Source organism: Dothidotthia symphoricarpi, assembly GCF_010015815.1.
Source record: "Dothidotthia symphoricarpi CBS 119687 unplaced genomic scaffold P153scaffold_11, whole genome shotgun sequence".
NCBI classification, from domain to species: domain Eukaryota; kingdom Fungi; phylum Ascomycota; class Dothideomycetes; order Pleosporales; family Dothidotthiaceae; genus Dothidotthia; species Dothidotthia symphoricarpi.
The window spans coordinates 671,312-693,321 of NW_022985018.1; the positions used below are offsets into that span (position 1 = coordinate 671,312).

A 22,010-nucleotide genomic window follows, 5' to 3' on the forward strand; every position below is an offset into this window, starting at 1 on the left:
GATTGTCGTTTCCTCGTCGGTTTCAATGTCTGGTAATCCGAGCACCTACCGTGTTCTCAGGCATGCGTTGACACTTTATGTATAATTAGTTTTCTCGAGGGTCTGATTCGCCAGTGTGAGATTAGATCCGGCAGGGTTGTAGAATACGAAGAGCCAATCGATTGGTATGACAACAACACCTGGGCTGAGGGGTCTTTTGTATGTCGCGAAAGCAAGCCTCGATTGTAAATTGATCAACCTAAGAGTAATGTTTTGGGTAATTGATAGAATCAAGAGACTGTCGCGTCTCTAATATACATCCTAATGCCCTTTGAAGACGTCAAAGCCATAACCATCGCCGAATACCCATGTACTATCAGCATCCTCGCATCCGCCGTGAATACGGATGATGTCTGACGCTCAATACTATGCAGTCAAGCCCCAAACGCCTTGCTTTGTATAATCAAAAAAATGATGTCGAATCGCAAGCGTGCAAAATCAGTCGTTCCTGGACTGGCAGTCGCCGCATGTCCAGTCTCGTGTATTGGGGTCAAATGAATCGGGCACTTTCCAGCGCTTTCTCACACAATCTAGATGAAAGTAGAAACGGATACAGTCCTGTCGGGTATTAGTGTTTGTTGTTTCCTTTTGAAGATCTGCGGTAGACTTACAACATCATTACAAACCATGATTGGACATTTCCGAGGGTAAGGTAAAGCGTCTTGTCCACAAAGACATCGCCCTGGAATCGGCTCCATGTATATGTCTGCTTCATTCTCTTCCTGGCGGGCTATTGACCAGTCTCCTGCAATGTCTGGGCTTGCATCTGGCATGTCCACATCGCCATCTGCTGTGACCGGAGTAAGAAAGCCAGTGTCGGTGATTTGGACCCTGGCTTTCCCTTTGTTCAGTATCCTCGGCTCTGACATATCGTCAGATCTGCTACCTTCGGGGGATGGTGGCCCATGCGAACTTTCGACATGTAGCTCAGCAAGGCGCTGAGAGAGCCGACTTGACTCGAAAGCCTTTGGTTTCTGAGCCTCGACTATATCGAGACTCCCCGCATGAATCTTTTTGGAAATGATGTTCTCCTCCAGCAAATCGCCGACTTTGGCTTTGAACTCGTCGAATAACCGCTCTTGCCACAGCCAGACGCCCATCTCTCGCGCAAAACGGATGAGGGCATCTCCAGCATGGTTATCAGACTGCAAGTGCTCGTTTCGCATATATCTGTCATAAGTCTTCAGGAACCGTTCTGCGGATGCCGAGATTTGTTCGTCTTTGCGATTCTCCGCAGCTTTCCGCAGATCCAGCCACTCAGTATCAGGATCGTCGTCGCTTTCGCTTATGTATTCTCCCTCTTTCAGCGGTCTTTTGCTGATTTGCCTGAAAAAGGTGGTGCGAGGAGGAGGTTTTGGAACAGGGTACCTTCTTCTATCCTTTCTCGGCCTGGCTTGAACCTCCTCAGGAAGTTTCCGTTTTGGTGGTTCTGCCGCGGTTGCTTTGGCTGCTGCTACCTTTGCCGTCTTTCTCTGGTTGACTGTCCGACCTTTCCTGGCCGCTTGCTGGAATGAGTCGTCGCCGTCGTCTAGAAACCTCTGGCGATCGAATGGGTCCTCGGGAGCCATGACACGAACATCGAAAGGCTCGTCTGCACGATGACTAGCCCTTTGCTCTGCTTTGTGGTCCGCAACATCGCATTCAAACCGCCAGCGACTTACACCTGCCTCGGTCTCGTTTTCTTCTATGGCCGTGTAGTCGAAGTGATCATGTACGCCCTGCAGGTGCATACGGAGATCATATACATTAGCTGGCTTTCGTGTACAATGCGGACAGGCCACGCTTGACCGCGTGATCGTTTCGTTTGCGTAAACGAATGTGAGTTCATATCTTGGTGAATTGGGGTATTCCTCCACTGGTGGAGAGGGACACCTAGTAGCCTGTACCAATGACTTGAGATGCCGGTTGTGAGCGGTCAATATGGACTCTTCTCTGCTTGACCAGCACATGGACACTTCGAGACCAAGATCTAGCTGGCTATTTCCTTTGAGTGGCAGCACTACCGTCCCTTCGGGACATTCCAAGATGTTGCTCCAGAGCGCCGTCAATCTTCGCCCTGGTGCATTCTGGGCTTGAGTTTTTGATCCGAAGTACGCGTGGAACTCCTGCGCATCTTCCCCGTTTTTGAAATTGATAGTCGCAATCATCGTATAGTCTTTGGCAAGACCACTAGAGCCAGTTGATAACTCCTCAAGCCTGATTGGATTGATAGGCTCGGTTTGTACTTCCAAGTCTCTTCCGTGGCTACCATCTTTTCCGCTCAAAATGATATTGAGGTCTTGTTTTGCGCACTCAGGTCCTGACAAGGCTGCCCAAACTTTGACTTCTACAACACATTTGAGGTGAAGAGTTCGAGCTTTCTTCGGGAGTCTGGTGTTGTTGTTGGTGGTCCGGGAAGTTCCATCTGGATTTAGGAGCTTGATGCCGTGTATGTCTAGGACGAATTGAGCTTCAGAATCCTCCATCATGTCGTCGAGGTTCTCATGCGAGGGCAGATCCCAATATGCACGAAAGTCGTGGTCCGGTCCAGGAAAATGATCTGTAGTGCCGTACTCCAGGAGATGTTGGTTTATGTGGAGAACGCGCTCCAAATTTCTTCTCAGAAAGACAGGAGCCCGCCTGGATGAGAGATATTCGTAAAGTAAGATATTACCAGCATACCTACCCTTCTGTCCGACCATGCTCTTAAACCTGCTAGTAAAGCTGTCGACAATGCACTTCCGTGCCAATCGAGTTGAACCACCTTGCTAAATCATTCGGCCCTGAGCAATGAGTGGAAGACACAATGTGCGCCTATTGCGCAACATTCAGGTTCCTGAGCCGATGGAGAGATGCTGTGCGGATTGCTGGTCGGGCGAGAGCTCCGGAGAAGTGGGACGCGATCCTCGAATAAGAAGGAACGGAACGGCTTTGATGATGGATAACTGTTCGCTGGTCAAAAGAGCGACTGGTTAGGCGATGTGAGTGGCCGGAACGTGTCCATTGTTGTTGTTTGTTGTTGTTCTTCAAATGTTTGCTGCGCAAGGGTTGGCGCTAGGAGGACGGCGGTAAGACAAGTTACAAGAGCGAGTATCAACTCTCACTCGTCCCTCTATCTCTCACTCTTGCACTCGTCGTAAATCGATGCTGAGTGAATCATTAGAAGGTGGTATCACAGTCATGTGATCCAGCCGCCAAGCCAGCTCGACGCTAATTGTGTTAGTTATGCAGGGGCCTCTCGGAGGGCGTCATGTCCGCCTCGCCTCTTGCGATCATCATGCGTATCATCGCCTCTGGCTTGTTCACTCGCCGGCGCCCACTTCCTGCATTTGACCCCCTGTTCCTCTTGCAGCCTGCCCTATGCACCTCCACGACTACGGTTTCTTAGTCTGATAGCCTTCGCGAACACTCAGCCTTGACCGAATCCAGTTGGGGTTGTGCCATCATGGCTGTCACTCTGAAGCGGAAGCGAGGTGCTGTATCTTACAAAGAACCGAGCACCGACGAGGACTCCTCAGATGACCTTGCCCACGCGCCAAATCCGGAATGGGCTACCAAAAGGACTCGCGCTGCGCCTTCCCAACGCTCCACGAGACATCGGCAGGTGCGGGACTCGAACGCTCGACCTCAACCAGATGCTATCCCCACACGCAGCCGCGCGAAGACCGAGCCACGAGGCTCACAGCGCCAGCGAGGGCGCAACATTTCCTACAAAGACGTCAGCTCGGACGAAGAAGAAGACCCCGATGCGGATTTCGAAGAACCACAACAAGCCCGTGAGGCTTCGAGAAGACCCTCAAGGTCGCGAACGCTGGCAGTGCGGCCGCTACCATCGCAGAAGCGGCGAACATCCAAAGCCAGATCACAACGTGGACTGGTTCTTGGTGCGCCCCGAAAACCTCAAGTTCTAGTTGACACGGTGAAAAATGTTGTATCTATCCCTACTGATGGCCACAAACCGGACTGGGCGTCGTTGCCCTATCATGTTCTCCTTCAAGTTTTCGTATATGCGTCGTATCCTCTACACGACGAAAATTTGAAGCCTGCACCTTCAATATCATGGCTCGTGCAAATGGCCCGAATGTGCTCTGCATTCACGAAGCCAGCTCTCACTGCTCTCTATCGCAACCCACCCATTTTCGCTATCAAGCAGACTCGAAAGGGTTTGGTGCATCACCTTATTACAACTCCATCTGAAGCACATGAGAATTATCAAGTTATGGTCAAGCGGCTTGACTTGGACGTTACGCAGATGACTGCACTCACAGACGCAACCCATAGTGTTGCTGACTTGGCAGCATTGATAAAATCCTTGACGACTTTACGCGAGATTGACATCTTCGACCCAATAGACAGGCCGCCTTTCAGAGAACGATTGCGGCGCATGCGTCGGTGGTTTTATCCCGATGAATTGTTTGCGGCTCTCCGCCAAAGTGATTTGCGTCTCAGGAGCTGGCGGTGGAACAGCACCCTCTGTCAACAGACTCAAGACTCTTTGTGGATGAAGACAGTCCATGGCGATCGAGCTTTCACAAATCTTCGCGAACTCACACTCACAAAGTTTCATCCTTCACCATCCCGCGATGACGGCGACGACGAGAACAGCGACGATGGTCAGCCAACAGCCGAAGAGCTGCTCGCTTCCGCTCTTGCTGTCCTTCCCGACCTCAAGTCGCTGTCTTTTGAAACATGTGGAGTCGTCAGCGGACGTCTTCTCCCTCTTTTGCCACAAAGTCTTGTCTGTTTAAACATCACTAACTGTGGTGAACTACTTTCTGATGCGTTACAATCCTTCCTGACAACGCATGGTGCACAATTGGAGGAACTTGTTCTGAACCACAACCAGTCACTCGACCTCTCCTTCTTAGTTGACTTGAAGCGCTCTTGTCCGAAATTGGAAGTTCTGCAGATGGACACGACTTATTACAGTTCTCTAGAAATGTCATCTGACAACGAGCCGTTGTACGATCAACTTCTTGGCGAGGACGAAATACCTACCTGGCCTTCTACATTGCGAATTATCGATCTGGAGTATCTTCGCAACTGGAACTCGATAGCAGCCAACAATTTCTTTCAGTCTCTGATTGACTCTGCGGAAGATCTGCCCTGGCTTCGAGAAATCACCATACTGGCGATGGTGGATACCGACTGGCGACAGCGTGCTGAGTTTAGGAGAAAGTGGAGTGCTACTTTCAAGAGGGTCTTTGCAAGAAACTGGGTGCCACCTAGCCACAACCTTGTATCTTTGAAAGCCTTTAGGGAATGGAAGGCCGAGGAGGTAGACGCTGAGAAGGTTGACTCCTTCATCGAAGGTGTATCGGAAGAGATGGACAAGGCGAACGACACGGCGAAGACATATGTGGAGAATGACAGCGATACACCGCTTCTCTCTTTGCGTGAGCAGGATGAGAGATGGAACCAAAAACGCCTACGATCACGATCGAAAGCGCCAACGAGCCATGATGAAGCTTCAGACGACGAGTCCGCTTCTGAGGCGGAGTCGGATGACGAGGACAGGGTGCTATGCGTGCAGGGTTTGTGTCATACGGTAATATTCCGCATTGACAACTTTCGCCCGCGTGAGGAGATATACAACGAAGCCGACTTTCTCGACGCAGAGCCGAGCGGCGACGAGGAATGGAACGGTAATGACGATAACGAGGATGAGGAAGGCTATGCTTGGTAACGGCTTCGTGGAGTTATGACGCCGACTTGGGGGACGCGGGATATGTTGCATGGGCTGGCGTTGAGTGAATGTTTGTACAAGTAGCGTTGTATCAGTAATGGGCATGCATCAGGCGCTGATGTTGGGCCGCGACGATGGCCTGGAAAATGAAGACATGCACAGGGCACTGAGATACGGTAGCCATGTGCAGGGTAGAGGTCGGCTCCCATTGGGCCACACCGATAGAACTGCTATATACCATACTATCCCTATGAAGTGCAAGCTATGCCGTTCTTTTGGTATCATGAGAGGTTTTACTTCCAGATAGGCGCCAAAGCTAAGACACAATGCAGTGGCGAATGGCGTTTGCTTCAGCTGGATAGCACAGCAGGCTACCGAGGGTTTCTCCCTTTCGATACTAGGTGGTGTGAATGATGATGTTCAAACGAAGCTGAAGCAAAGCATGAGCCACAGGCATACGTCAATGTCCAGGTGCAAAGCTCGCTAACTACGCATTCACATGCAGTCTGGCTCAGCCACTCTGCGCCCACTAGCCAGGACTTCGCATCGCCCAGGGCTCTTGGTGCGGTCATATAAACGCCCAGGGCAATATCTCGGACTCTCTCCCTCACTCTGCACTCGAGCTTGAGCTTCACTCTGACTTGCTCCTACCCCGCGCTTGCACTTCACCATGGCCGCGCCCACTCCTCCTCAGCACCCAGGCTCGCCGGACTCTGGCCCGACGGATCCCACACTGCCAAAGCTGCCCGCCGGCTGGATAGCGCAGTGGGACAACTCGTAAGCTCTCTCTCGGATGGTTCTGTGTGTTGCTGTAGCCGCCTCGCTAGCGCAGCCTGCACCCCGCGACACGGCTCTAACACGCTCGCAGGTCTCGCAAGTACTACTGTACGTACCACTACAATGGCGCTTCTCGACGTGGAGCAGGGCGTGGCATGGCCGTTGCGAGGGCGCGCTAACCACTGCCACAGACGTTCAGATCAGCACCGGCGTGTCGCAATGGGACCTCCCCACTACCGAGGCGCCTATCGGCGGCGGCTCTCACGCGAGCACCCCCGCGCACAACACGAACCCATACGACAAGCCTGATGGCACCCAGGGCCCGGGAGCTGGCGATGGGACAAGAGGCATCGACGGACCGACGGGCGACCGCGCGGGAGGGCTTGGGGTACGACATGCTCGGCTATCAACGAGGCCAGCACAGGCTAACCGCGTCTTCAGGGCTTCGCGCTCAACCAGCTCATGGGCGGCAACAAGCAGGGCCACGGCGGCGGAGGCTCCGGCAACCTCGTTGGCCAACTGGCAGGCTCGCTGCTGGGCGGCGGCAAGCAGTCGCATGGTAGCGGAGGCTCGAGTGGTGGCTCCAGCAACCTCGTTGGCCAGCTTGGATCGTTGCTAGGCGGCGGTGGAAAGCAAAACCACGCGGCTCCATCGGGAAGCCATGGCTCCAGTTCTGCCGGCGGAGGCCTTGGTGGCCTGCTAGGAAGCGTCATGGGCGGTGGATCTGTAAGCCATGTCTTTGCGACTGCTTTCTTCTTTGCTGACTCGAAATAGCACAGCAACCCTCCCAGCGGCAACAACAACTACGGTTACAGCCACAACGCCCAAACTACGCAAGGTGGCACCTACAACGGAAGCGCACCGCCAACTTCTTACAACCCCTCCGGCGGCCAGCACGGCGCGCCTTCCTCTCAACACAGCTACTCCTCCCCGCAACCTGGGCAGTACGGTCAGCAGCAGCACCAAGGCCAACAAGGAGGCTATGGGCAGCATGGCTCGGCCTACCCACCACAACAGCAGCAGCAAAGCGGGTACGGACAATCCGCCGGTTATGGTGGCAGCTCAGGTCCAGGATACGGTGGTTCTCAAGAGAGGCCGTATGGGCAGCAAGGTAAGCCTTGAACATTGGATTTGGGAGTTCACACCTAACGCCTTTTAGCTGGATATGGCGGACCGGCTGGTTCCTACGGCGGGCATCAAGGTGGTCATGACCCATACGGGGGTTATCAGGGTGGCCAGGGAGGTCAATCCAACTATGGACCGCCTTCGGGCTACCAGGGTGGCCAACAGGGAGGCGGACACCAGCAATACCCTCCTCCTCCGCAGGGCAATTACGGCCCGCCTTCTGGCCACACACCGCAGCCCGGATGGCAGTAAACCAAATCCCATGATATGAGGGACTTTGCAGCTTCGGGACAAGAACGAATGCTGCGGTAGACGAAGCAGACATGCATCGCGTTGACGATCGATATGCTGGTGGAAAAGCTCTGGTTCTCTCTTCTGCTCGCTGCATGATGGGGAATCCGTGCAGAAACGGTTCATGATATTTGTATTTCTCAATTCTCTCTTCCCGCCATTGCGTGGAATCAATGAACTTTTTCCTCCCATTACGCAAACCTCCAACATTTATGATCTTGTGTTGAGCTGTGCTCTGGTTCGCTGGCATTGTAATCGTGGGGTGGGCTTGGAGTCTTCTTTTACACCAAGCCTTGGTTCCTGCCTACATACGGCGATGTGGCTATTGATGAATGTTCCCTGGGCCAAGTCCTCTCTTCCCAACCACAAGTGACGACTTTGAAAGCGCATGTCGTAGTGCAACAAACGCCCATCCTTCCTCAACACCCCCACACAGCCTCCTCAGCAACTCAACACACAACACCACTTCTCCCCTCCTCCTCTTCATGCATCCAGCGCCCAGCTCCCACACCTCCTCACCCCCCAAAAACATCCCCTCCCCCCCCTCCCATCCCCACGCCCAACACGCCCCCCTCCCCCAAAACCCGCCACGCAACCCTCTCCCCCTCCCACCCCCCAACCCACCCACTAACCCCCGCCCGCACCGCCCTCGCATCCCCCCTCGGCACACGAACCCACACCTCGCGCCCCCTCGTCTTCACAATATCGATCGGTATGGCGGACCCTGTGGTGCCGAGATATGCGGACAGCGGGTGTGTGAGGAGCGTGGAGACGGCGATGGGGTCGATGTCTGTTGTTGGCGTTTTGGGTGTTGTGCTAGACGGCGTGACGAGCAGGAGGTGGAGGTATGTCCATTGTGGGTGTCGGAATGTTGCGCTGTGGAGGATGTGGGGGTGGGAGGGGGATGCGGGTTTGCGCTTGCGCTTTTGGGAAGGTTGTGGGTTCGTGGGACTTGGGGGGTTTGGAAGGTTTGCGGAGGGTGCGCAGGGTGGGGTGGGCGTCATCGTTGTTGTGTGTGTGAATAGAGCGCGTGTTGGGGAGAGGGATTCTGACGCGAAGTTTTTGCGGGGTTAAGGGCGCGTTTGGAGCTTATTGCCGAGACGTCGAATTCACTGTCAAAGGATGCTTTGTCTTGGCAGCGTAGAACGAAACTTCTGTATACGGTCTCGCTAAGTTTGTCATCCCTCACTCCAAGTCCCCACTCGCTGCACAATGGTTCGTCAACTCAACTCCCATGTCATCGGAGATCTGACAGTCTGACAGTACACACTACACCAAAGGCAGTTACGGAAACCATCAGACACGGTACTTGTTCTTGTGCGGAAGGAATCTCGGTCGGTACCCCGGGGTGATGTCAACTTCGCTGCAACTCCATGTCATCACGAACAGCGGACCGGGAACGGTTGCAGACGCCTCCCCCATAGTTTACCGTCTACTCCCCCGCAACTAGTCTGCTTTCGGACATGTCTCGCTACCAGTGGCTGAGTAGTACCTCGCGATCTTGCATGCTTCCCCATGTGGTTTACGGGGTGTGTTCCGATGCAGCTGCAAGCGTGAAAATTGATGCTGTTGAACACAATGGAGCTTCAGAAAAAAACTTGGCTGGCTCTGCGCTATTGACATTCTGAAATGCTTAAATAGGAGACGGGCGCTGTGCAGAAGCTTTCACAAGCATCGAGCTTGACGAGCTTCAGTTTCTTGGATTCCAGAAGTCAAGATGAGAGCCGTCACTTTTGCTCCGGCTGTGCTCGCCTTGGCTGGTTTTGTGTGGGGTAAGTGCCTTGTCTGGGCCAGTGCTATATCAGTATTGACAACACACAGCACAAACACCTACCGAGCGAGTCATTCCCACTCTCCCGCCTCAGATCAATGCACTGCCCAGCTTGACCCCAACAATCTACGATGACAGTGCGCCAGACTCTCAGGAATGTCCTGGCTACAAAGCTTCCAATGTAGCTCAAACGGGACACGGCTTCACCGCAGACTTGGCCATCGCCGGGGCGAACTGTCAAGCTTTCGGCAACGACGTTGCAGACTTGGTGCTCGAGGTTCAGTACCAGGCTAAGGAACGCTTGAATGTCAGGATCTACCCCAAATACATCGCTTCAGCGAACAGTTCGTGGTTCATCCTTCCTCCCAGCCTTGTTGATCAGCCAGAATGGGACGGCAAGACGACGGCCAACTCGAGCGACCTGAGTTTCGATTGGAGCAATGATCCTACCTTCCAGTTCCGCGTCTCGCGAACCAGCACGGGAGAAGAACTGTTTTCTACGTACGGACATGTCATTGTTTATGAGGACCAGTTCATTGAGCTCGTCACGAACATGGTTGAGGTATGTTGATTGAGAACACGTGTAGGTCATTCAGCGACTGACATGCTCTGTGACAGGATTACAATGTATACGGTCTGGCAGAAAACATCCATGACTTCCGCCTGGGAAACAACCATACTCAGACTTTCTACGCTGTAGATGCAGGCAATCCAATCGATGGAAACGTGTATGGTGTTATCCCGTTCTACCAGGAAACCAAATACCATAATGGCACTGACTCTACTGCTCATGGCATGTATGCTCGCAATGGTAAGTGCTCCAATTTTTAGTGTTGATGTTGGTAAATAATTGACATCCTTCCAGCCCATGGCCAAGAGTGGTTGCTGCGCGAAAACACTATCACCTATCGAACTCTGGGTGGAAGCTTCGACCTCTACTTCCTGAGTGGACAGAAGGATGATGGTAGCTCTAGCGCGCTCACGACTATTGCTCAATTTCAAGTTGGATGCATCGGCACGCCCGCTATGCAAATGTATGGGAGCTCTTGTACTAAATTTAAAGGAGACGTTTACTGACTTCACCCTCTCATAGGTACTGGACTTTCGGCTTCCACCAAGCCCGCTGGGGCTACGAGAACATCAGTGTCGTTCAAGAAGTCGTAGATCGTTACCGTGAAGCTAACATCCCGCTTGAATGCCTATGGAACGATCTCGACATCTACGATTTGTACCGTGATTTCACAAACAACCAGGTCACCTACCCGCTTCCGGCATTCACCAACTTCATTGAGAGTCTGCATGCCAATGGCCAGCACTACGTCCCTATTATCGACAGCAACATCTACGTCTCCAACCCAGAGAATGCCAGTGATTACTACGAGCCTTTTGCAAACGGTGCTCAACTACAAACGTTCATCCGCGATCCCACCACTGGCGATTTCTACTATGGTGACAACTGGCCCGGCTTCAGTGTCTGGGCTGATTGGCTCCTCCCATCCAGCCAGGCATGGTGGACGAGTGAGATTGTGAAGTGGCACAAGGGCACGCCTTTCGATGGTATCTGGATCGATCTTAGCGAAGCATCGTCCTTTTGTGCCGGCTCATGTGGTAACGGCCGTCTCAACGAGAATCCTGTCCACCCGCCCTTCCTCCTTCCCGGCGACCCATTGACATTCGATTTCAACTATCCCGAGGGCTTCAACGTCACTAACGCAACCGAAGCTTCGAGCGCAGCGGCCGCCGCGTCTTCGCAAGCCGCAGCCTACTCCGCATCGCCTGTCCTACCCGCTGCTACGACTACCACACAAGGAAGAACGGAGCCTACGCCCGGAGTGCGAAATTTGAACTTCCCCCCATACGTCATCAATCACGTCCAGTCCGGACATGCATTGGGCAAGAGCGCCATCGCGCCGAACGCAACGCACAACGATGCTTATAATACAACGGAATATGAGATGCACAACCTGTTTGGTCTCCAAATCTCCAACGCCACCTATCATGCTCTGCTTGAAGTGTTCCCAGGACGCAGGCCCTTCACCGTCGGCCGCAGTGTGTTTGCCGGCAGTGGCAAGACAACCAGCCACTGGGGCGGAGACAATACCGCTACATTTGGGAGCATGTATTTGAGCATCTCCCAGGCTTTTACAATGGTATGAGGTTTGCCACTGAAGTTTGCTAGTTATGTTGATGAATCGTCCTAACATATATCAGATGATGTCCGGTATCCCGATGTTCGGCGCCGATACATGCGGTTTCGCACGCAACACTGATAATCAGCTGTGCTCTCGCTGGATGGAACTCAGCGCCTTCTTGTAAGTTGGTTTTCTTCTTCAAAAGAAGCTTTTGCTCCCCTCAAGCTTTGATTATCTCTATCATGTATGTCCGTACACGCTGTGCAAAAGACTAACCATCATAACAGCCCATTCTACCGTAACCACAACGTCAAAGCTGCCATCGGCCAAGAAGCCTACCACTGGTCCTCAGTCGCAGAATCTGCTCGCCGAGCAATGGCCGTCCGCTACTCCCTACTAAACTACATGTACACGCTCTTCTACCACGCCCACACCGAAGGCGCAACCGTCATGCGCGCCCTAGCCTGGGAGTTCCCCAACGACGCCTCCCTCGCCGGCACAGATTCGCAATTCCTCCTCGGCCCCTCCATCCTCGTCACGCCCGTCCTGGTGCCAAACGTCGAAACGGTGCAGGGCGTGTTCCCCGGCATCGGCGACGGCGAGCGCTGGTACGACTGGTACACGCTCGAGGAAGTCCACGCCGCGGCACAGGAAAACGTCACTATGAGCGCGCCGCTAGAGCATATTAACGTTCATGTACGCGGTGGGAGTATCCTCCCCCTTCAGCAGCCTAAGTATACGACTAACGAGACGCGCCACACGCCGTTTGGCCTGCTTGTTGCGCTGAATAGCACTGGAGGAGCGATGGGCAGTTTGTACCTGGATGATGGCGAGAGCTTGGTGCAGGATGCTACGAGGCTTGTTACTGTATGTGCTTATATCCCTTTCCCCATGCGACGATAACTAACCCACTCGCCTAGTTCGCTTACGCGGAAAACTGCCTCTCCTTCACTTCTGAGGGGTCCTACCACGCTGCACAGCCGTTGGCTAATATCACTATCGCTGGCGTTGCGTCGGCGCCTCAGAGCATGTCTCTTACGTGCGGGGGTGCTGAGTCTGATGCTAATGTGACGATGGCGTATGAGAGTGGTGTGTTGAAGGTAGCGGGCATGGAGGATGTGACTGCTAGTGGTGCGTTTGAGAAGGATATGAAGGTTTGTTTTGGGTGGTAGGTGGGAGGTGAAGAATGGGAAAGATGGGATGGCGAGAAAGAAGATGACATGAAAAGGGGAAAGAGGGGGAGATGGTGTGTTGTGGTATATCAAGATGCAAATGAATCGACGAGTCTATGATCTTAACCATTTGCCCAATATGTTGCAATGAGGTTTCTGTGATGCGTATTGACCTTGCGTGTATGTCTGAAGTCGATTTGACAGAAACATGTGCAGGGACGTACAATACCAACAAAGCAATCCTTCCGCAATCAAATACAATCTCACTAAAAGTATATGTATGACTACCTCTTATCACACTCTACATCTCCATCCTATCCGTCGTTCTTGTCCTCAATCCAGACAGCAAAGTCGCATCACCAACGTCACTCCTCTCCCACCAAAGAAAAACTCCATGCATCTCCAACATATGAGTAAACCCACAAAGCCACTTAGATTACAACTCTCACTCTGATATCCTAGAGTCTGAAAGTTGCTCAGAAGAATAACAAATCTCCCCTCTTTCCGTATGCGAAACTTCTACGTCTCGCGTATGCGCTGTTGTTATTGTACTCATGTGTCTGTGTCCATGTAGACATAGTATACTTATCTGTGAGAAAAAGAGACTAGACAAGACCAGACTAGTCGACACATCAGACAATTGTGCTATATTTTCCTTTGGGTGTGGGCCCTGTTGAACATGGTACTTTTCATTTCCTCAACACAACAGCACCAAGGGGATGAAACAACGTATTATCCGTAAAAATTCTCCAGAGAAAGAGGAGAACGAAAAACAGTATTCATTACTTATTCCCAAACGCCTCGCAATGCCAAATTCGCCCGGGAAAAAAGGAGCGATTTACATAAATTACCCGTCGTATTTGATAGTTCAGCAACATCCGCCGCCCCAGCCCTGCTGTTTCCCCCTCTTAGCCGCATCATTCATGCCCAGATTAATACCCGCTCTGTTTCCGCCTCCAGCCCCCGGCCCCTTGACGCCACTCCTCCGGTCATTCAAGTCATATCTCCCCGCCTCGATATTCTGATATATGCGTTCTGCGACCTCCAGAAACGCCGTTTCGACGCCCTCTCCGCTCTTAGCCGACGTCTCGACATACTGCATAACGCCGTTTGCCTGACACCACTCCTCTGCTTCTTCGCGCGTGACCTGGCGCTTATTCTGGGCCTCTGATTCAGACACGGTGGACGAGGCGGCGAGGTCACTCTTATTCCCCACCAACACTACGATGATGCCTTCCTCTGCTATTTGGCGCAGGTCGTGCAGCCAGGAAGTTGCGCTGAGGAAGGTGTTTTTGCGCGATATGTCGAAGACGAGGAGGGCGCCTGATGCGCCGCGGAAGTAGCTCCGTGTGATGCTTTTGTATGTTTCCTGGCCTGCGGTGTCCCAGAGGGAGAGTTTCATGTGTTTTTGCGGGGGGTCGTTTTTGGAGGGCTGAGGGGGGGTGGTGGTGGCTGGTTTGGTGGGGTTGTTGATGTTGAGGGCGTAGGAGGAGGGGGGGCCGACGGGGACGATGCGCGACCCGAATTCTACGCCAATCGTCACGTCGTGGTGCGGGGAGAAGCGGCCTTCGCAGAGGCGGACGGTTAGCTGCGAGGTGTTAGTTGGGTGGTGGTGTGGCGGGTGGGAGGGAAGTGTGTACGCTAGATTTCCCACAACCGGAGTCGCCTAGCGATACGATCTTCGCGATGTAGTCCCATGGTTGAGACATGTTGTAGGCTGGCGCCTACCGGCAAAGGCGTCCGAGGTGTGCGACGAGGCGCAAGCTGGTGAGATGCTGACAAGGACGTCAACTTTTCGCGAGGTGTTGTGTTGCGGCTGGAATAGTGTAAAGGTTGGATGGCGTAGGAAGGGTGAGGCGCAGAGGTGTCGAAGTTTGTGTTTGTGAGTGGAGAAGACGTTGAATGAAGGTGGTTGATTAATGCAGGGTCGAGTGAGGTCTAGCTTCCTGCGTCATAGTTCGTGGGTGGGCTCCAGACCAAAAACGGAAAACAGCCTTCCCGTTGCACAAGCATGAACACAGGCCTTCTTGATGGATTGGAGAAGAGACTTGTTTTAATCAGTCAGCTATATATTTTGTTTGGGTTGCTGTCGCGTTGAAAGACATGACAATCAATACACTATGGACTTCAGATACGGCTCCTCCATTGTCATGCAGGCGAACAGTGGTAACGGCATGACTCGCCCCAGAGAAACGCGCATTTGCATATGTCTGGGAGACTAGAAATGATCAGTGGGTCAAGTGGTGATGATCAAGGCGAGGCGTGCATGTGACTGTATGGATAGCAGCTAACGGCGGGAGCTAAGGCACGAGCGGTCCACTCAGCTCGGCGGCGATGATGGAGAGCAGTCGTGCTGCTTGCTCCGGCCTCAAGCCTCAACGCCTGCACGCCTGCTCGCACCTGGCAAACACTCTGCTTTATTCTTAACTCTCAAACTTGCCCTTTGTGCTTTTCTCTGGATGCTCGACGCGCCGCCCTAGCCACCTAACTGCATGCCTACTCCGCTGCGTCACCCGTCGCCGCCTGCTGTGCCTTGTGCCGACCTGACCGACCGCTGACGCGACGACCGAACGCAAGCTCCCAGCCAGCCAGCCCGCCCTCGCGATAAACACGCCTGCGGAAGCTGCACACGCACACGGAGAGGCTTTCCCCCCAGCACCTGCCATGTTTTCCGAATGTAAGCCTCCCAGCGCCTTATCAGGCACATGTGACTGTCCCGGTTGTCTTGGATGACCTCCCAACTCGCGTGACTAACCAGCGTGCCCGCAGATGCCTCCAAGTTCCTGTCGCAGTCGCAGTCGCGGCTGTCGCTCGGCGGCCAGTCCGAGTCTCCATACAACCGCAACCCGTCCGACCGACAGCGCCCATCGTCGCGCGCAGCCCAAGCCTACCTCCAGCGCCGCAACATGCCCAACCCATACAACTCGCAGGCCATGTCCCGCTTTGCTTTTGCCTCACGCACCTCCAACGCGCCCGCGCCGCTCTTCTACTCGGCCACCGACGACTTCCGCGAAGAGGACCACCATGTCGAGCACGACCGCGAAATGGCCGACCACTACGCTCTGCAGCGGTCACGGCGGCAGTTTGGCGCAAGCAACCTCTCAGAGTCGTCCGAGGTAGACGACGACGACCTGGCACACCGATCAGACCACACAATAGAAGCCAACCCAACCGAGAATGACGCGCCCGGGTACGGCCTGGGGCGCGGGATTAAGAGCTCCTGGCGGGGAGATAAGCCCGCGCGCGGGAGATCGACTACCCTGACACGGCCAGAAGACGACCAGCGCGACCAGAGCGTGCCCCTGTCCGAGTCGACGGATGCAGGCAGCAGGGGCAGGGGCAGACTGGTCGATGTCGAGCTGGAGTCGACGGCCCGGAGTAGTCTGGAAGAAGTGGACAGGGACGAGCTATTACAACACAAAGACAGCGAGCCACCATCATATCAGCAGTTCCGCAACATGACAAGACCAAAACGCGGCCGTAGTCCCCTCCGAACCACCCTGCCAATCCCTCAGGAAACTGATGAAGACGTGCTGCTCGAAAACCCGCGCCCGATAAGCCCTGATCGCCAGACGGTGCCTGACGTGGTGCCTGAGAACTCCATCGTGCCCCCACGCCATAACTTCTTCTGGGCAGAGCTCTTCGTCATTGTCCAGTGCGCCATCATCGGAGTCTACATCATCTCCCTGCTGCAGGAGTCACCGCCAAACAAGAAGAACCCGCTGGGTGACACAATCTACACCGTTCTGCGTTCTTCCTTCCACCTCATCGGTGTTTACTCGCTCGTTTCCATCGTCGTTGGGTTACTATGGCTATCTCTGCTACGGTCGTTTGCCCGGCCGTTGGTCATGCTGATCTTGGTGGCAGTACCCGTCATCTCCTTCTCGTTCTTCGTATACCCGTTCGTGTCAAGCTTCAAAGGCTCCTGGCATGGTGACAGCATGCAAGACCGAGCAATGCGCTGGCTCTCCATCGGGCCACTGTGTTTCGTCGTCTTCTGGATCTACACCACCTTCAAATCGCGCCACTCGCTGAAGAAAGCCACCGACATGCTTGAGTTCTCGGGCGAGATCCTCAGAGCACAGTCGCCTCTACTCCTGGTCGGCATCGCCACACTAGCCTGCGTGATCCTCTGGTCCTGGATCTGGATACTCATGTTCACGCGCCTCTTCCTCGGCGGCCACTTCACCAGCAACAAATCCCGCTGGGTCGTCGACGTCAGCACATGGTGGCTCGGCGCAGCCTTCTTCCTCGACTACTTCTGGGCGCTCGGCGTCATCGCCGGCGTCCAGCGCGCCACCACCGCAGCCACAGTCTCACAATGGTACTTCCACCGCAACACGACCCCCGCGCCACCAGCCTGGACCGTCGTCCACGCCTCCCTCAACCACGCAACCTACACAATGGCAGGCACAATCTGCATGTCGACCCTCATCTCGCTCGCCGTCCGCCTCCCCCTCATCATCCTCCCCCGCCGCATCGCAGGCCTAGTCAGCATGTGCGCTTACTCCCTCGTCCCCACCCCAATCGCCGCTCTCACAAACCCCCTCACCCTAACTTTCGCCTCCATCCACGGCGTGCCCCTCAACCAAGCTGCCCGCGGCCTCGCTCAAATGAACTTCATCTCCGCCGCCTCCCCCACTACTACCCTCGGCCCCAACGCCTTCGCAAACAACGCAAAACCCTCCATCGTCTCGTACCGCCTGGCCAAACTCCTCCTCCACGCTATCCGCTGGGTCATCACGCTGTCGCTTGGCTTCGGCGGCTGGGTCAGCACCGCGCGCATGCTGCAGCTTGGGGGGGAGACGGTGCCGTATAAGGGGAGTTTGTACGCGTATGTTGTTGGGCTGATCAGTGCGGCGATTGGGTGGGGTGCGCTGGGCGCTATGGAGGGTGTACTGGGGGGCATTCTTGATGCTGTGTTGGTTTGCTGGGGGAGTGAGGCGGGGAGGGATGGCGAGGGTGAGGCCAGGTATTGTGTTGATGCTGGGAGGCTGTTTGGGAATGAGGTCCCTGGGCTGGGGAGGGGGAGGTTCGAGGTCTGAGGTTTGGTGGCGGGGGTGTTTGGGGGTGTTTATGTAGGGCGTTTGGGATTTGGGTTGGGGTTGGGATTGGGATATAGGTATGGGTATGGGTTTAGTATAGGCTAGTTTACATCGGGTTGATATGATACGATATGATACGATACAATAGGGATCTTTGTTCTTTAGGTAATAGACACTTGTTTCCTTCTCTCTTAGGACACAAGAGCTCGAAACATTCCTTCCTTCCTTCTCTTCATCTCGATGCCTCCTTGCGTGTCATCGTCTCCTATTCACTCCATGTACACAATCATACAACCACCTTTACTTAACTTGAGCCTCAGCCCTTATGCCATGCCATGCCATCCCATCCCATCCCACTACTTCATTCAAACTCTTCCCCAATACGTAACTGGTAGTGTTGCACTACTGAATTATCTCGCAGTATCTTATATAAGATTGCATTACAGGGTAGGGTAGGTGGGCTGGGTAGCTTGTTTTTGGCTGGGCGTGGGGGTGGGTTTAGTGGGTTTAGTGGGTTTAGTAGGGGGGTAGGGGGTGGAGATGGTGGTTCTCGATCAGTTGAGTGGGTGGGTGGGTGGGTATGTGGAGGATGGCAGGAGGAGGTGTTGTGGGGGCTTGTTTGGGGAGTGGTAAGCGGGGTTGAGAGGGGTGGACGTGGTGGAAGTAATTGTGGGGTTAATGGTGGGCAAGGGGCTGGAGAAGGGGTCGAAGGTGGGAAAAGCTTGATGGCGATTGTAGTTGTGTAGAGAGAAGTGTCTTTCTGGAGAGGATGTAAGGTAGAGAAGAGTAACGGTATATATACAACGGAGGGGTGTGGAGATGGAGGGCATGACAGGAGAATATGGAGGCTAGAAAGTAGGGGGTAGAATGGAGACGATGATAGCGAAGTGCTATCGCTCTTCTGGTAGAGTGAGGTGTATTGAAGGTGACTTAATTAACTTTTCGCGACTTGTCTCTGTGAAGAACATATAAATTCTATATTTGTTTAGATGATAGAGAGGTTTGTGGAGGAATTTCTTGCATTAGAGAGATGATGTTTGGCGTGTATATGTGTAGGTGCATGTCATTGAGGGTTTTAGAGTATCTGAGTGCACGAAGTACACGCAAAGCTTGGAAGACATGGAAACAGATGAACGAGGAAAGTCGGACTTGGCTTCGTTATATGGTACAATAAGAAAAGGTGACGTGTTTGGTTATGTTCGACTCTCCCGGAAGTCCGCCATTATGAAACAACCCTGCATATGTTCAATGTATGTTGTATTCAACATACAGTGGTTCCGTCTGCTTCCTGGTGATTCTGCTCCAAACACTCTTGGATCGTGTTTGCAGCACTACCGGACTCACAATCTTGACTGAATTTCCCGCTCCAGTACATGGACGAACGACTAGAAGCTGCGGTACTCCTTCGACACGCACGATTTGGTCACCGACTTGAGCATTCTGCGAGCATAAACCCAGTACAGTCGGTGTACCAGGTTCACTGTGCAATTGCACACGCGACAGTATTCTTTTGCTTTGAGCAAAGAAATTGCATATGGCAATATGCGTTGAGAGAATGTCCCGAGATTGCACATGCCCTCTAGTAAGTTTAAACCAATTGCCGTATGTTAGGTGTTGTTGGCTTTCCAAGTGATCGAGTATTTCCGAAGGATCTCTCCCCTGTTGATACATGAGGAAACCTGGCCACTTGCATATCGCACGCCATTCCGGATACTTCTTATCGGTCAGTCGTACATACTTCTCAAATACCCCCATGGATCGAGCACCGAGACCACATAGTATGAGTATGTCCTCATAGGCGCGACGACATGGATAACCGTCTGTGGTCCATAATGCAAGTATCGAGCGAAAGTTGTTAATGTGAGCATCCCTCTGTGAGAGTGTTGACTCCGGATCCGTCTCCTGGAAATGTGCACATGTACTGATGTCGCCAACGTAGTAGGCGCGGACATGGATGATTGTTTGTGTCTCGTCGAAACGAAAATATTTTGTCGGTTCTGATACAGTTGTTGTCTGATACTCCGACGAATGCCTTTGCGCGATGATATTCTTCCCATGTTTATCGGTACTCTGAAGTCCCCAAAGGCTACGGCTCCATCCGTGTTGAGTGTTAGCGGACCAGTCCGGTACCCAAGAGGGCTTGTTGGGACAAGCTCGCGCTGCAGCAATGAGAAGTGTGGCGAGCGAATTGGTCGTTTGGATTAGATGGATAGCCAAGGTCCAGTACACACTGCCAATATCGTGCAAGTCGCTCGGTAACGGGAGATTGATGGCGCCTCCTCTTTGAAGTACAGCCCACATACCAAAAGCCATATCCCGTGGTTTTTTCGCCCGGCGAGAATAAAGTCCATGTGCAAATTCCTGAGTCATAGCCTTTGGAACATACATCAACGTAAGGCGATGATGGATATCCATGGCCTGCAACAAGAATATCATCCACACAACCAAAAACAAAAAGTAAGGAACGATCAAAAGACTGATTTTCGTCAGGACGCGTAGATACAGCATAACAGCGGCGCCAAGTATTGAGCACAAAGCCATGAACGACTCAATTGTGAAAGCAGCTTGGTAGGTCTCTGTAACGAAAAGGCTGAACTCTCTTAAAGCGGATGTAGTTGGCATCAGAGAGTTGATCTTTGGTGTTTGAAGTTGCTCCCTACTATAAACAAGGCTTGCCCATGGTTCTGTTGCTTCTTGCATGTCTAGCGTGGATATGATCTTGAGAAACAGGATGCTCCGTTCGAACCTGGCCCATATCACATGCTTATCTCCGCATACCACAATCGGATTTGAGGCAAGTAGTATCTCTTGATATGTCCACAGGCGACAGATCCATTCCTTTGATAGAAGGTCGTGGACATCTTGTAATGTTGTGTATTTTCCAGTGTTGTCAATTTCGGGGAAGGATCCACGCATAACAGATCTCAACATCTTGGCAGTTAAACCATCATGTGGTGCTTGCGTGAATGGAAACGGGTGTCTAGTGCGGCTCCATCTCGCGCTCCAAAGGGACCAGGCCGCAGCAAAAGGACGCGATCTTCGTTTACCGCTTGCTGCGATCGTGTGGTATTTGTCGAAAGAAGAAGTCGCCATAAACCACATCGCTCGGTCTGTTCCTGATGTTCCATCTCCTAGCCAGACATAGACAGATGCAGCATTCGAGTAGATATCACCCATGAGAGGGATTTGGTGCAGCTTTTCGTCTTCGTCATGTTGATTTATTGCAACCGCATCAACCCAGATAGTGACTTTGCCGAACTTTTTTCGCAGATGTCTCAAAGCGGAATGACAGTTGCTAGTGATATTGACTGTAGTCTCATCGCAGATGATGGAGTGTGGTTTCGGTACTGGGGCGCCCCAAACGTATGACAATGCCGTGAAGTCCGGACGGTCGTCCAAGTCGATGACACGCAAATTGCATTTGATCGGCTCGTCATCGGGGTGTGGGACAGATGAAGGTACAGGCAGAATGTCTAGGACACGAGTGGATTTGGAGTTTAGTGGAAGTGGGTGCACCTGGTATAGCGTCGACATCTGTTGAAGTCAGTCTTTTGCCAATCTTACCAACTGGCCAAGTGGAGTCTTTACCATGAACGCGTCTAGAATCCAACCCTGGACAGGAAGCGAAATACTCAGTCTAAGCCGTGATTCCTGTTCAACCAGACATGTTTTTAAGAAGTCGGAAAGGGAGGGTAGAAGGGTAGAATGGTTCTGAGCGGTGTGCGTTTCAGCCTCGTCAGTGGAAGGCTGAGAGGATCTGGCTGACGGTACTACCAATAGGCCAATCGATCTTCGCATAGCCGTATCAGGCTGCATCAGATATCCTTCGGCTCGCACTGCCACTGTCGTTAGCACACATCGAGTTGTTGAGGTGTGCCTTAGGTGCAAATATCTCCATCTTGAATTCCGATCGATTGAAGTATAACAAGCAATCGAAAAACGAAACCTGTGGACTGAGGCGAGCATCTACTATTGCAGGTCAATGCTGACATA

The 22,010-nt window shown here is 53.0% G+C and overlaps 8 protein-coding genes across 8 annotated transcripts; 4 read left to right on the forward strand and 4 right to left on the reverse strand.

Annotated features, from left to right (window-relative positions):
• Positions 1-477: 477 nt before the first annotated feature.
• Positions 478-2,720, reverse strand: P153DRAFT_292353 (uncharacterized protein; the record flags this gene model as incomplete). The annotated part of the gene is made up of 2 exons (XM_033663833.1): positions 478-597; positions 651-2,720. The coding sequence occupies 2 exons, from the start codon at positions 2,718-2,720 to the stop codon at positions 478-480; spliced, it is 2,190 nt and encodes a 729-aa protein (XP_033523332.1).
• A 583-nt stretch (positions 2,721-3,303) lies between these two features.
• On the forward strand, positions 3,304-5,953 carry P153DRAFT_367248 (uncharacterized protein). The gene has a single exon (XM_033668224.1). The coding sequence runs from the start codon at positions 3,464-3,466 to the stop codon at positions 5,702-5,704; it is 2,241 nt and encodes a 746-aa protein (XP_033523333.1). The 5' UTR covers positions 3,304-3,463; the 3' UTR covers positions 5,705-5,953.
• A 421-nt stretch (positions 5,954-6,374) lies between these two features.
• Positions 6,375-7,940, forward strand: P153DRAFT_403851 (uncharacterized protein; the record flags this gene model as incomplete). Its single annotated transcript, XM_033671988.1, has 6 exons — positions 6,375-6,481; positions 6,573-6,589; positions 6,673-6,869; positions 6,923-7,207; positions 7,256-7,592; positions 7,641-7,940. 6 exons carry the CDS (start codon positions 6,375-6,377, stop codon positions 7,856-7,858), a joined length of 1,161 nt encoding a protein of 386 aa, XP_033523334.1. The 3' UTR covers positions 7,859-7,940.
• Positions 7,941-8,412: 472 nt separating this feature from the next.
• P153DRAFT_397158 (uncharacterized protein) lies at positions 8,413-8,963 on the reverse strand (the record flags this gene model as incomplete). Its single annotated transcript, XM_033671536.1, has 1 exon — positions 8,413-8,963. The coding sequence occupies exon 1, from the start codon at positions 8,899-8,901 to the stop codon at positions 8,413-8,415; it is 489 nt and encodes a 162-aa protein (XP_033523335.1). The 5' UTR covers positions 8,902-8,963.
• A 595-nt stretch (positions 8,964-9,558) lies between these two features.
• On the forward strand, positions 9,559-13,040 carry P153DRAFT_317430 (glycoside hydrolase family 31 protein). The gene is made up of 8 exons (XM_033665022.1): positions 9,559-9,669; positions 9,719-10,230; positions 10,287-10,479; positions 10,534-10,702; positions 10,762-11,818; positions 11,880-11,980; positions 12,088-12,667; positions 12,721-13,040. The coding sequence occupies exons 1-8, from the start codon at positions 9,615-9,617 to the stop codon at positions 12,970-12,972; spliced, it is 2,919 nt and encodes a 972-aa protein (XP_033523336.1). The 5' UTR covers positions 9,559-9,614; the 3' UTR covers positions 12,973-13,040.
• An 800-nt stretch (positions 13,041-13,840) lies between these two features.
• On the reverse strand, positions 13,841-14,681 carry P153DRAFT_291967 (ras-domain-containing protein; the record flags this gene model as incomplete). The annotated part of the gene is made up of 2 exons (XM_033663804.1): positions 13,841-14,560; positions 14,613-14,681. 2 exons carry the CDS (start codon positions 14,679-14,681, stop codon positions 13,841-13,843), a joined length of 789 nt encoding a protein of 262 aa, XP_033523337.1.
• A 657-nt stretch (positions 14,682-15,338) lies between these two features.
• Positions 15,339-18,017, forward strand: P153DRAFT_341331 (uncharacterized protein; the record flags this gene model as incomplete). Its single annotated transcript, XM_033665917.1, has 2 exons — positions 15,339-15,649; positions 15,742-18,017. The coding sequence occupies exons 1-2, from the start codon at positions 15,637-15,639 to the stop codon at positions 18,015-18,017; spliced, it is 2,289 nt and encodes a 762-aa protein (XP_033523338.1). The 5' UTR covers positions 15,339-15,636.
• Positions 18,018-19,262: 1,245 nt separating this feature from the next.
• On the reverse strand, positions 19,263-21,818 carry P153DRAFT_397162 (uncharacterized protein; the record flags this gene model as incomplete). Its single annotated transcript, XM_033671537.1, has 2 exons — positions 19,263-21,551; positions 21,606-21,818. The coding sequence occupies 2 exons, from the start codon at positions 21,813-21,815 to the stop codon at positions 19,263-19,265; spliced, it is 2,499 nt and encodes an 832-aa protein (XP_033523339.1).
• Positions 21,819-22,010: the final 192 nt, after the last annotated feature.

Bases quoted from the DNA above. Each gene is read 5' to 3' on its own strand.
- P153DRAFT_367248 (XM_033668224.1), top strand. From the start codon at position 3,464: ATGGCTGTCACTCTGAAGCGGAAGCGAGGTGCTGTATCTTACAAAGAA.
- P153DRAFT_317430 (XM_033665022.1), top strand. From the start codon at position 9,615: ATGAGAGCCGTCACTTTTGCTCCGGCTGTGCTCGCCTTGGCTGGTTTT. The intron at 10,703-10,761 runs GTATGGGAGCTC...ACCCTCTCATAG, and splicing joins GGCACGCCCGCTATGCAAAT to GTACTGGACTTTCGGCTTCC. The intron at 12,668-12,720 runs GTATGTGCTTAT...CCACTCGCCTAG, and splicing joins ATGCTACGAGGCTTGTTACT to TTCGCTTACGCGGAAAACTG.